The sequence below is a fragment of the Tachysurus fulvidraco genome, chromosome 10 (genome assembly GCF_022655615.1).
Source record: "Tachysurus fulvidraco isolate hzauxx_2018 chromosome 10, HZAU_PFXX_2.0, whole genome shotgun sequence".
Lineage (NCBI taxonomy): Eukaryota > Metazoa > Chordata > Actinopteri > Siluriformes > Bagridae > Tachysurus > Tachysurus fulvidraco.
Genome location: NC_062527.1, coordinates 10,506,811 through 10,520,033, shown reverse-complemented (window position 1 = coordinate 10,520,033; position 13,223 = coordinate 10,506,811). Strand labels below are relative to the sequence as shown.

General features: G+C 37.3%; 1 protein-coding gene across 3 annotated transcripts in view; it reads left to right on the top strand.

Moving 5' to 3' along the window:
- Window positions 1-279: 279 nt before the first annotated feature.
- The window catches only part of rbl2 (retinoblastoma-like 2 (p130)), a 13,598-nt gene continuing 654 nt past the window's right edge, over window positions 280-13,223 (top strand). The window contains exons 1-22 of one of the 3 annotated variants that reach the window (XM_027173226.2): window positions 280-1,013; window positions 2,097-2,227; window positions 3,034-3,234; window positions 3,623-3,687; window positions 6,139-6,267; window positions 6,483-6,643; window positions 6,965-7,029; window positions 7,396-7,567; window positions 7,961-8,124; window positions 8,434-8,546; window positions 8,654-8,757; window positions 9,158-9,295; window positions 9,402-9,566; window positions 9,926-10,019; window positions 10,134-10,364; window positions 10,574-10,830; window positions 10,943-11,119; window positions 11,215-11,286; window positions 11,392-11,491; window positions 12,107-12,330; window positions 12,438-12,602; window positions 12,739-13,223. The exon at window positions 12,739-13,223 is cut by the window's right edge and continues 654 nt beyond it. In XM_027173226.2, the coding sequence (XP_027029027.1) occupies window positions 876-1,013; window positions 2,097-2,227; window positions 3,034-3,234; window positions 3,623-3,687; window positions 6,139-6,267; window positions 6,483-6,643; window positions 6,965-7,029; window positions 7,396-7,567; window positions 7,961-8,124; window positions 8,434-8,546; window positions 8,654-8,757; window positions 9,158-9,295; window positions 9,402-9,566; window positions 9,926-10,019; window positions 10,134-10,364; window positions 10,574-10,830; window positions 10,943-11,119; window positions 11,215-11,286; window positions 11,392-11,491; window positions 12,107-12,330; window positions 12,438-12,602; window positions 12,739-12,912 (3,240 nt within the window). In that variant the 5' untranslated portion in view covers window positions 280-875 and the 3' untranslated portion in view covers window positions 12,913-13,223. Of the gene's footprint in view, window positions 1,014-2,096; window positions 2,228-3,033; window positions 3,235-3,622; window positions 3,688-5,331; window positions 5,354-6,138; window positions 6,268-6,482; window positions 6,644-6,964; window positions 7,030-7,395; window positions 7,568-7,960; window positions 8,125-8,433; window positions 8,547-8,653; window positions 8,758-9,157; window positions 9,296-9,401; window positions 9,567-9,925; window positions 10,020-10,133; window positions 10,365-10,573; window positions 10,831-10,942; window positions 11,120-11,214; window positions 11,287-11,391; window positions 11,492-12,103; window positions 12,331-12,437; window positions 12,603-12,738 lie in introns of those variants that run through there. The other 2 variants (XM_047819918.1, XM_047819919.1) reach the window with 2 other exon arrangements.

The following is a 13,223-nucleotide window of genomic DNA, read 5'->3' as shown; positions in this document are numbered from 1 at the left end:
CTTGTAACTAATAAGAGGAATTTAAAAAATTGACGTTTCAAACTAGTTCTGTTATAATAATATATAATAATTATATATATATATATATATATATATATATATATACATATATATATATATATATATATATATAGTTACATGATAAATGTATAATATTTTAATTATTATATAACTAGAATTAGAATTCTCGGAGCTCTTGAAGGAAGCATGATATATAGCAAACATTGACATTGTGTGCTGTTTTGAAGTAAAGTGTCATTTTGCGTTGGAAACATAATAATATATTAAATCAGTTATTTATTAAATTAGTTATATAATAAATATATAGTAATATAATTATTATATTATGAGAATTAGAATTCTCGGAGCTCTTGAAGGAAGCACGATTTATAGCAAAACATTGACATTGTGTGCTGTTTTGAGGTAAAGTGTCATTTTGCATTGGAAATATAATCGTCGATTTAGATTCAGGTTTATATTTGGCCGAATGTACAAAGTAGTTTGAAACCGTGAAATAGATTTTAGAAGTAAAAATTGTATTCGGTAAGTGAAAAGTGGGCGTTGAGAGCATTTCCGTGTCTTTCTACGTGTTCTGAATCGTGATACTATTTACGTCAAATCCACAGTCCTACGGCTATGTGGTGCGCAAATGACGTACGTCCTTTACGTAAAGTAATATCTGTCTGTCAAAGGGCATTTAAATGGCTACAGTGTGCAGAAGTGTAGCTACAGTCTGCCGTACAGCACTGAAACACTTCTGTTCGGGTTTAATTTACCTTCCGGCTCTGTAAATGACCTGTTTTAACTAGTGTTTAATAGCAGATCGCTCGTTTTAGACAGACAAAAACGTTCAGCTCGGTTTATAACACGTAAAAATGAACGAGGAAGAAGAGGCTGTGCAGAAAACAAGGCTGTCGTTTGAAGATCTGTGCCGAGCTCTGAATATGGACGAGGAGGCGAGTAACGGGGCATGGAGGAGCTACGAAAATATCAGCAAAAACTACACTTTAGAGGTGAGAGAGAGCTGTTTTGTGCTACCTCGGGCCCGGTGAGGACGCAGTGAGGTATGGGCAGGTATCCTGGGGCTCACGTGACTCACGTGTGGACATTTAAATGCATCTGTACGGTTTATAACCAAAACAAAGCACCATGTTTGTGCAGCATGTTTACTAGTTGTTGGCTTTAGATCTCCCAGTTCACACAGGCCTTATCTCTTACAACACACTGAGCTCTGAAATGGGCTTCAAATGAATGATTACTGCTAAAAAAAAACAACAAAAAAAACAACTGAATATAAAAAAATCCCACAAGTCACCTGAACTTTTGTAGCACAGTTCAAATAAATGACAAAGTGAAAATAAATAAATAAATAAATAAATAAATAAGGATTATCTAAAATAGTATTATAGTATAATAGTATTAAATGCATTTCTTCAATGCTTTTATCCACATTTCGATCTGTATTTGCTATAAATAATGTACAAGATAATAAGGTACATGATTAATAACTGTTTAAATTATGAATTAACCTCTTAAACTCACAGGACCTCATCTGTGGGTCCATGTTACACACAAAGGAATATTTACCTTTTATCATTAGATTTAGAGATCAATTAGTTTAGATTAATTACATAATAATTAATCGTAGTTAATGATGAACATTTGTTTTTATAAAGACTCTGTCTTTCTGTCTAATAATAATGTCATCTATTTCTGTATTATTAATGTTTTTCCCACCTGGACTCTCATGGCATTTTATAGGAGACTGAAGCTCTTATATGTGGACTTATATTTTTTGTCTTAAGATCTATGTTCTGATTATTGAATCATATTTAAATGTTTATGTACAACAACAATGACAATAATAATAAGACATTATTATTATTATTATTATTATTATTATTATTATTATTATTATTATTACATTGTAATTGTTGACAAAATGCTGTGGTATAAGAGAAATAAAACATTTCAAGACATTCTAATGTAGAAAAAATAATTATTAAAAATAAATATTATTATTACTTCTACTACTAAATAATTATTACTTTTATCTCTTTTGTATCTCATTCTCTGTTTCTGTCTGCCTGTGTCAGGGTAGTGAACTGCACTGGTTGGCCTGTGCTCTGTATGTGGCCTGTAGAACGTCTGTGCCCACTGTTGGTAAAGGCACAGCTGAAGGCAACTATGTGTCCCTCACACGGATTCTCCGCTCTTCAGAACAGAGGTGTGTAACCCATTTATACTGTATGTGACACTGCACCCTGTGTTTCACTGATCACATGGGTCAGGGATCACGGAAAATCACTACATCCAGTTTTCTAAATCCCTTCATCGAGTACATCATCATGCATTTAAGCATGGCACTAGAACAGGGATCTTGATAAGTGTTTAATCTGCAGTATTGAGTTTGATTGAATGGGACACAAACACTTCTCACTCACATTAAGTTTCAATAATCAGTTTATCATCGTAAAGGTTGTAGTATGGCAAATATGACATCATTCTTTAATTAACCAAAATTGTAATTGCTGACAAAATGTAGTATAAGAGAAATAAAACATTTAAAGAAATTCTAATATGGAAAAAATAATTTCATATAATAGCACATTCCTTCGTGTTTTATAAATTGTAATATAAAGTATAAAGTTTGTACTGATAATATTTTCTCTCATAATAACACATGATGAATGCAAATGTGATCAAATAGAATGTTTAGTCACTTGAAATCAACAACAACAACAACACCAATTATTGCCAAGGTCATTAACATTATGCAGGTTATTACATACATATGTCACCATACCAGACATGCCCTTTGTAAACAAATGTTTAAAATTGATTTTAGAAGAAGTTAAAACTAGAACTTATCTAAGTGTTCAACATCCCAAAATACTTTAGCAACAAAAGCCTTTTGTTTGACAATTTCAACAACACTATAAAGGCTGTCATCATGGTAATGCAACTGGCATATTTAAATATGTACTTTTATTTTATGCACTTTTAAATGATTATCCTCTGTTCTACTTCTAGTTTGATCGAGTTTTTCAGCAAAATGCAGAAATGGCAGGATATGGCTAACCTGCCAAAGGAATTCCGGCAAAGCACAGAAAAGCTGGAGAGGAACTTCACTGTGACAGCTGTCATTTTTAAGAAATACGTCCCCATATTTAGGGACATATTTAAACCCCCTTCTGATGAACCGCCCAGAACACACAGAAGCAGGAAACAAAAGTAAGTCAATGTAAAAACACTGGTTTTGCTATACCTACAGTATAATAATAATAATAATAATAATAATGATAATAATACAGTACATGTGTATGCGGATCTAATGGGACTTAACCAGGAAATGCCATGGGAATTAACCAGGAAATGCCAAAGGTCAATTGTTTAGTAGCTAATACAGTCATTTCTTTTACTTAGACACTTTTTCCATGTGAATGTACATTTACATGTTTACAATGTTCTACTTTTTTTTTTATCTCTAATATAAATAGTGATAAACTATCTCAGAGATAAACTATAAACATAACTACTAAAATATGTTCCTAGTCTGTCTCTGTGCCAAGCTATAAACCTTTAAGAAGCTTAAACTAATTGTTGTTTCCTGTGTCCTTAGACGACATCCCTGCACTGTGGCTGAGCTCTTCCAATTCTGCTGGGTCCTGTTCGTGCATGCAAAAGGTAAGATACATGACTCTACTCATACAGGCATTGGCAAAAGTGCAGTATTATTTACAGCAGATCTTTGAGTCCAGGGGAAGATTGGACGTGACTCTGGCGTGACCTGACCTGGGAAGGGTGGAGACAACTCAGTGTGTTTTAAGTTGGAAAAGTGTGTATATAAGTGCATCTCATGGGTTAGAGTTAATAGTAAGGTGATAGGGTTACTATTATAAGGAGGAGTTGGATCAGGGCCAGCTCCATCCCCTGGACCTTTGCTCTTGTTAGCCTTGAGAGTTCAGTATGTTGTGCGGTGTGCTGTTTTCAGATCTGTGGTGCGAGCGTTTGCACTAAGTGCATTGCAAAAAAGTCAGCTTGCAAAGCTATACAAGAACGGCTCCTCATTTGCAGTACTGCCCGATAACCTGCCATGCATCCAAAAAGTGCTGTTATTTGCTGCTTGAGTGTCGGAAACATAATAATAAAAAAACAGTTAAATGATGAACATTGCATGCACAAACCCTGCATGCACAAAAGTGACAGATGGAATTGTCCACTGGAAGACCAGAATTGTGCTGGGTGTAGCTGAAAGTATGCAGACATACTATAAAAATGCTGTAAAAATAAAAGTACATGAAAGAATTTGTCTGAAATATGAACCATGAAAGTCACAATAGTCATAAAGAGAAGAAAAGTAAAAGGTGTGAACTGAGGACGCAGAGAGGTAGTGTTTATTAAATATATTCCTAGGTAAAATCTCTTCAAGAGTAAAGGGTCATTAGCCATGATGTAGTTAGAGCTTATTTCTATTGGATGATTTGCAAAAGACTTTGGCCACGTGACCACCAATCATTATTAGGGCCTGTGCCGGCTTGTCTGCATCAGCTACACGCCACAGGGGACTTACACACACGCGCACGCGCACACACACACACACACACACACACACACACACACACACACACACACACACACACACACACACACACACACACTGCCTGATTGCAATCATTTTCTCTAGCCTCCTCTGAAACAGACCACTTTGGAGGGTGTCTGTAATGATTGTTTGAATCATGACATTGTAATAGGGCTGATTTACAAGCATTTATAACCTTGAGTGTTTAAAGCCTTCGACCTTCGTTGTCTTAATACTCAGTTCATCACAACTTGTATAGCAGCTACAGTGAAACTAATAGAAATGATATTTAGTAAAAAGATGAGAAATGTAAGTGTCGACATATACCTTGACCTTTTAACGTTTAAGAAATAGAAACTGTTCTAAATAAACTAAATGCATTGCTGTGCTGAATTATAAACCCATGCAACATGTTTAGCATAAAATCTAGCATGAAGTATGACATTAGAGAACAATAGATTTTGACAGCAGCAGAGAGAACAGCAGGGGGAAGAAAAGTAAGCATGCTGACTGAGACAATCATTTTCGGGCATGAGTAGCGTGCACTGCTTATCATAGCAACCAGTGCAGATGACAAGTCAGGACTTGTTTGCATTTAAGTAGCCAATGGTTTCTGCAGGGCCAGTGGAGCAGTCTGTATTTCCCTCCTCTTTGCCCCTATCTGTCTTTAGTTTAAATCTCCCTCATTCTGCATTTGCCATTTGCAGAAATCGTTTTTGCTGAAACTTTCCATTGCAGCTTTATTTTTTTGTGGACTGCATTGAGGATCCTGTAAGTACATGTCATAGAACATGATGTGTGTTTGAACGTGGCTGTTAATGACATGTTAATAAGAATTTTCTCAAGCTTTGGGTTACGAGTAATATCGACGGTATTTTGGTACTACAGTGTTGAGTTTAATTATAACACGATTCAATACTATTCTATATGTATAGCATATTTAATAATGGATATTGTTATATTTTGAATAGTAATAGCTGATAAGAGGAGCAGGTTTTGTTAAACAGCTTTATTATGAAGTGTTTTGAGCATGTTTCTGTATTGATATTATAGTTTCTTTACCTCATAAATACAGAGTCTCTCTGGAATGTGTCCAGTTGAGGGATACTGGTTTGGTGGTGCCATGGTCTAAATATTTATCATTTTTATGGCCAAGGCAAAGGGGATTGTTGTCTGGACCTGTGTATGTGAAGGTTCCTCTGGAAATCAATTAAACAGGAAGAAATAAATCTACTCCACAACGCTGAGCAAAGCAGCCTCTCTCTTGCAGACTTTTCCTGTTATGCAAGGCGATCAGGGTCCTGTCTGGCTGATATACAGTATGTCTGTGTGTTATTGCTGTTTTAAAGTGCGTCGCAGGTCAGCTTGTCAGTGTTTGATTTGTGATAAGAACAACAGAGCTGGATAGTGGTTGATTGAGTTGTGCTATTCATAACCTCACCCAGGTCACATATTATGCTTAACCATTTAACCCTTGTATGTATATCCTAATCATTTTGTCTTGAGTAAATTCACACCTACCGTCCATTCTGTCTGTGTCCTGTTGTTTCCTGTAGGAAACTTCCCTATGATCAGTGACGACCTTGTGAACTCTTATCACCTGTTGCTGTGTGCACTTGACCTGGTTTACTCCAACTCTCTGCTGTGCTCCAGCCGCAAAGATCTACTCAACCCCAACTTCAAAGGTACAAACACATGTCCACACACACCACACACTTTACCAGAGAGAGAAATAGCATGAAATTACATCTGCCATATCAGCTGTGTGCCTCACAACTGTGTGTGAGTCTCTTTCTCTATATCTTTGTGTGTGTGTGTGTGTGTGTGTGTGTGTGTGTGTGTGTGTGTGTGTGTGTGTGTGTGTGTGTGTGTGTGTGTGTGTGTGTGTGTGTGTAAACAGGACTTTCAGAGGATTTTAGCAGTAAGGACTATAAGCCAGGCTCCAGCTCACTTTGCTTCATAGAGCAGTTGTGTGAACTGCATCATGGTGTGGTACTCGATGCTAAAGGGGTAAAGGAACACTTCTGGAAGCCCTTCATCAAGAAGCTCTTTGAACGCAAGGTGAGAAATCAAGAGCATCCAAAAAGATCAAATTACCACATGTACTTATATCATCCTGGTATGATATACTTTACAAATGTGACAAAAAACTGTAATAGTATATATAATGATTTAAAAAAATAACTATGTGTATTTAACACATAGTTATAGTTAATAGATAATACCAGCATAAACCAGTATCACCTTAATGTATGTTTGAAAAATGTTTAAAAACACCGTGACAGATGCAGTACTGAAAGTCATGATATTGGTTTGTACAGACACACTGTGGATTTTTATTTTATAACTGATAATTATTTTACTTATTTCTATTCCTCACAGATTTTAAAGGGAAAGGAGGAGACGCTGACAGGATTCCTGGATCCTGTTCATTTTGGAGACAGTCTGTAAGTCTTTGCAATAGGATTAAAGCTAATTAATAATTTTATTAGTTTTTCTGTATGCTAGGTATGTAACATAATCCCACCTTCTGTATCTGTATTTAAATCTAATGAATATTTGTATCAGTCTGTATCACACTTGAAGTGGGTGTGACCTAAATTTTAAAGGTTCTCTCTCTCTCTCTCTCTCTCTCTCTCTCTCTTTCTCTCTCTCTCTCTCTCTCTCTCTCTCTCTCTCTCTCTCTCTCTCTCTCTCTCTCTCTCTCTCTCGCTCTCTCTCTCTCTTTTGATGTATGAACATTTGCACACACCCCTACTGCATGATCATGACACGTGTGTGTGTGTGTGTGTGTGTGTGTGTGTGTGTTTTAGTGCTTCTCTGAACCGGGCATATGAGGAGCATGTTCTGTCATCAGGTGCGCTAGATGAGAGGATATTTCTGGGTGACGGAAACAAAGAGGACATTGGTACACCAGGACTATATCTGTGTGAGGGGACAGAGAACCAGGACAGACCTCCCAGCATTCTGCACAAATCCCTCACTGTGAGACACTGCATGTGAATTACACAAACTGAAAAAAAAACGACAAGCTAAAATATGACCAGTTTCTTTATATTTACTTTACATAACTGACCATAAAATGTTTATGTACTCAGCATGTTATGAATTAATAATTAAGTCAGTATTAAGTTGTTCATTGAGAAATAAAAATAATTAAAATAATAATAAATCAACAAATAAAAATAACAAGCAAACAGAGTATAATAATAATAATAATAATAATAATAATAATAATAATAATAATAGATGAAATATTAAAAATCATGAATTGATTAAATAAAACACAGGTCTGGTGTAGGTTGTATGTATTGTGTGTATTCTTTATAAGATAAAAGACACATCTAGTTGAGTTCTTTTAAAATGACTCCCTCACAGGCATCAGCTCTAAAAGTGTCGACTCCACTGACGGGGAGGACATACTTACAGGACAGTGCTTTTGGAACACCAGTGTCCACTGCAATGGAAGGCATCGCACGTCTGCACAGTCTACTGTCAGGACTCAAACACAGGCCGAGCCTGAGACTGAGAGACATGCTGAAGTAATTAACACAGCACAAACACACAAACACACACATGTGCCCTCTATATTACATATCATTAACTGTTTGTTTACTATGTCATGGACGCTGGACATTTATTCCTGATTAATGAACAGAACATGGGAGTTAGAGTAGCAAACAGGATTTGCAATATTAGACCAGCAAATACTTTTGCTTACAAACAAAAGTAAGACATTATAGCATCAAACAAGTCCTGTTATTGCCATGCTAATAAACTGGTTTTGTTTTTTTAAACATTAAATGATACTTTTATTTATTTAGAGTACATTATTTTATTCTTAAACCTAGGGCCTGTGCAAGAAACCCCAGTGAAGCTATAGCATCCAGACTGAGAGAGATGTCCGAGGTGTTCCTTCAGAGCTATGAAGCCAAGGGAGAGGAAAACCGAGGCCTAGCAAGAGGTTTTAAACTTTACCATGTTACAACCATTTCACAATATTTAACATAAAGTTTAGTGAATTTATCCATAACAAGTCTATACATATATGTATATTTTCATACATTGCAGATATTGCTGTGAAATACTTTTGCCTAGCTGAGGCACTGTATTATAAAACACTGGAGGGCATCATTGACCAGGAGAAGAGAAGACTGGGTGACAATGACCTCTCTGTAAGATTTCACCCATTCATATATGTTTATTTTGTTGGTAATGATTTAGATAAACGTTTTTTTAAGTAACAATACTTTGTGAATTACTTAGCATAAACAAATGATGTACTACCGCATGAACAAACCATTAACAGTGTAAAAGTCAATTAACACATGTTCATTGACATTTGTTTCAACAAAATACGACACATAAGAATTTGCACAAAGTTACTGAAAATTATTGTTACTGAACATTGGGTGAAGGTGGAAAATTTAAAACCTCAATTCCAAGGTTTACTAGCCAGTTAAACACCACAAACATGTTCCTTACAGTAAGTTGTTGACTCAGGTCAGTTGGGGATTGTGAGCTTTACAATGTTTAAGTAGTAATGTTTAACTGAGTGGGAAATGTCTTCTTCAGTGTATTCTAGAGCAGGACATGTTCCACCGTTCACTCATAGCCTGTTGTCTAGAGATTGTCATCTTCTCCTATCATCCACCTGGTGAGTTCCAGTGGGTTCTACAGACCTTTGACATTCCACCTTACCACTTTTATAAGGTGAGTCAATACAAACCAGTACAGTGCAGTAATGTTTATTTCCAGCTCAGAGGTACATATCAGAATGGATTTATCTCAATCTTTCTCATTCTCTTCCACTCATTAGGTGATTGAGGTGCTGGTTCGGGCGGAAGAAGGTCTCGTCAGGGAGGTGGTGAAGCATCTGAACCATGTGGAGGAGCAGGTGCTGGAGAGCCTGGCCTGGAAAGAGAGTTCCCCACTCTGGGAGAGCATTAAAGGGGCCAAAAACCATGTGCCTTCCTGTCAGGAGGTGAGACTGAACACCTGTTTCTAACCATGCTTTCTTGAAAATGAAAATTTCTCGCCCAGATATTTAAGACACACTAAGCTGACAAAAATTTGAAGGAAATAACTTTAAATAAATGTTCTAAATGTTCTAGTACTCTATTACTATATCACATAAATAAAGAAAGAAAACAGTGTTTGAAGTTCACTTTCAAATTTTTATTGCTAAAAAGTTTTACTTGTAACAAAAGTGATATTTTTGGCCATTTTCAGCCCAAAAATTCTGTGTACTGCTAATTAATAGCTAATTTATTTTTGTCTTATATGCATTTCATGTCTGATGATGTAATTACAATCATTTCTATTTGTGTACATGTATGTTAGGTCATTCCTCCTCAGTACCTGGAGGATGGATCTGGCAACCTTCACACCCCTAAAACTAATGAGATCAGTGCTAATACTGCAGGATCAGGAAAAGGTACAGGCTTGTGGGACAAATGACTCACTAAAAACACTCAGTGTAACATTATACTCTGTACTGTTTGTTTGTTTGTTTCTGTACAATATACTTTAATCCTGTTGCTCCCTCCAGGAGTGGCCTCCTCTTCCACAACTCTCCATGAACGCTACAGTACCCCACCCACAGGTACAGCACGCAGGCGCCTCTTTGTGGATTCGGAGATGACCTCTGACCCTCCTGCATCAACGAGGGTCAGCCAGCCCTCATTGGTCAGCACTATACCACCAGGCCAGACTGTGGTCACTATGGCAACAGCTACTGTTACTGCTAACAATGGACAGACCGTTACAATACCTGTGCAAGGTGCAGTGAAGTATTCAAGTGTTTCTTTGGATGGATGATGTGCTAATTATAAATATAATAATTAAGTACTATGCTTATAAGATACCATTATGAGCCAATTTTGACAAAGCTGGGTATTTTTTGTTCTTGTTAGATGTTTGTTTTAATTTGTTTTTTAATTGCAAACATAATAAGTCATTAGGCTGAAAACCAAAATGACCTCTCTGCAGGGATAGCCAATGAGAATGGGGGCATCACTTTTATCCCAGTGCAAGTGAGCATGACGGGACAGAGTGGTCCAGGACTACAGCCTCTTACCGCCCAGGCTCTGACTGGCTCACTGAACACCCAACAGCTGACGACCACCATGCCTGCTGGCAATGCTCACACCAGCCCTACAGCCAGCAAGCAGGCCAAGATGAGCCCTCAGCAGGGGACACCAAACAGAGTGCAGAGAACAGGCTCCCTCTGTCTGTTCTTCCGCAAGGTGAGCAAGGACGTCAAGGTTGATTTCGCTGATAATATAGTAACCTAATTACTCGCTAAACCATTGAGGTTACATAAATTTATAGTAAGTGCTTTTTGGGCCTGTGTATCAGGTGTACCACCTGGCCAGCGTACGTCTCCGAGACCTGTGTGTGAAGCTGGACATCAGCACGGATCTGCGCAGGAAGATCTGGACCTGTTTTGAGTATTCACTGGTACACTGCACAGAGCTCATGATGAATCGCCACCTCGACCAGCTGCTCATGTGTGCCATCTATGTCATAGCTAAGGTGAGGGAGAAAAAGAAAACTGGAATAAAAAAATAATGCAGATGTTTTTTCTTGCTGCGTTCCTTTACACAGTCTGTTACTTGTGTGTTGAACAGGTGACTAAAGAGGATAAATCCTTCCAGAACATCATGAAGTGTTACAGATCTCAACCTCAGGCCAGCAGCAGTGTAAGCACAGTGTCACTGGACAACATGATATATACTGTAAAGCCATTGTTGGTAATGATGACAGTGAAAATGATGGTGATGATGATGATTATGATGCTGTTCCAGGTTTACAGGACTGTTCTGATATCAGGACGAAAGACAGACCACTCAGGCAACAGTGACAACAACAGACAGAACTCTCCATCCGATGGAGGGCCTAAACAAGGTACACACACACATGCACACACACACACAATTTTATCCATACAGCCATCTATATATAAACAACATCTTTATATGTTCAATATATAGCTATTTTTTTCTGATGATTTTTATAGCAATGCATAAATTTATCTAACATAAAATATAGATACAATCCTTTTAATAATTATCAAAATATAAAATATTTACATAATTACACACAAAAGTATGTATGTAAGTATGCATGTTTAAGTGCAAATAAATAGACATACATTGGATGACACAGTATTTTTTTTCCAATAGAATTTAGCAGTAAGGACAATAAATGGTGTGAAATAAAATGAAAAACAATTAAAACTATTTACAAAAATAATGTTTTGTCTGTTTATTTTGTCATTTTCTGTATTTATTTTAAACATAACCACTATATATGATTCCTTCGATTCAGATTGTTATATTATATTATATTATATTATATTATATTATATTATATTATATGTTATGTTATGAATGTACTTTGAGTAAAATTCTTAAATGTGTTATTTTGATCCACACATTCTCCTCTTCTAAATGAATCTGCGCATCCGTGGTCATTCAACCTGAATGAAATTAAGAGCATTTTTCTTGTCTTCCGCAGCAGCAACGAGCGGAAACAGCAGTCCCGTGTCGATGCGCTCCAGTAGCACACTGCCTGTTCCTCAACCCAGCAGTGCTTCCTCTACACCCACTCGCACACCCGGCATATTGCCAGAGCAGGAGGAGGAGGAGGAGCAGGGGGATCTCATTTGTTTCTACAACCAAGTCTACATCAAACAGATCAAACTGTTTGCACTGCGCTACTCCTCCAGCTCTCCTAAAGCAGGGGTGGGAGCTGCTTTTTGTTTATGTTTTGCCTGATTCTATGAGACTGTTCTTTTTAGCATCCCTTCAAAAAGTAGTATAATTCTCACTACGATTTCTTATTTGTGTAGGTAGAGACTCCACCTCTGTGCCCATATCCTTCACTCCGGATTGGTTCACCGCGCAGAGTTCTCCTTTCTCACAACCACTCCATCTACATCTCTCCTCATAAGTCTGACAGTCCACTGACCCCCAGAGACAAAATCTTCTATTATGTCAGCTCAAGTCCCTCAAATGTAAAGCATCACACTGACACATGAAAACACACTATAATGTGTGCATATTTTTATCCTCTATGTCTTGTGATTTCTGTAACATTTACAAATACCTTTACCTACTAAGTTAATTCATCCTGCTCTGATTCTGTCTCAGCGACTGCGGGAGATTAACAGTATGCTCCGAACTGGAGAGACGCCCACTAAGAAGCGCAGCATGGCCCTGGAGGAGGAGCAGCAGTCTCCTGCTAAGAGACTGTGCCAGGAGAACCACAGCGCTTTCTTCCGCCGCCTGCAGGATGTCGCCAATGACCGCAATAACTCCCATTAAAGCAAACAGCACCACATAGCCCATGTATAAAGATAATGTATCAAAATAAATTCCAGGAAATGTCCAGTGCAAGAAAGTGCACACAGTCATACACCAACACTCAAGCATGAGCATGGAACAGATACCAACACAGTGCAAGAAAACTTACATTTATCCAATAGCTTGTTCTGCACTAAGAGCTTTTGGCTTCAAAATACAAGCAGATCATGTTTCCTCTATATTAATGCACCAATTATCAGCTCTTTTTTTAATACCGGTTACAAAGTACACGAATGCCTACAAATGTAGGTGTTTATAATTTGATACCTTTT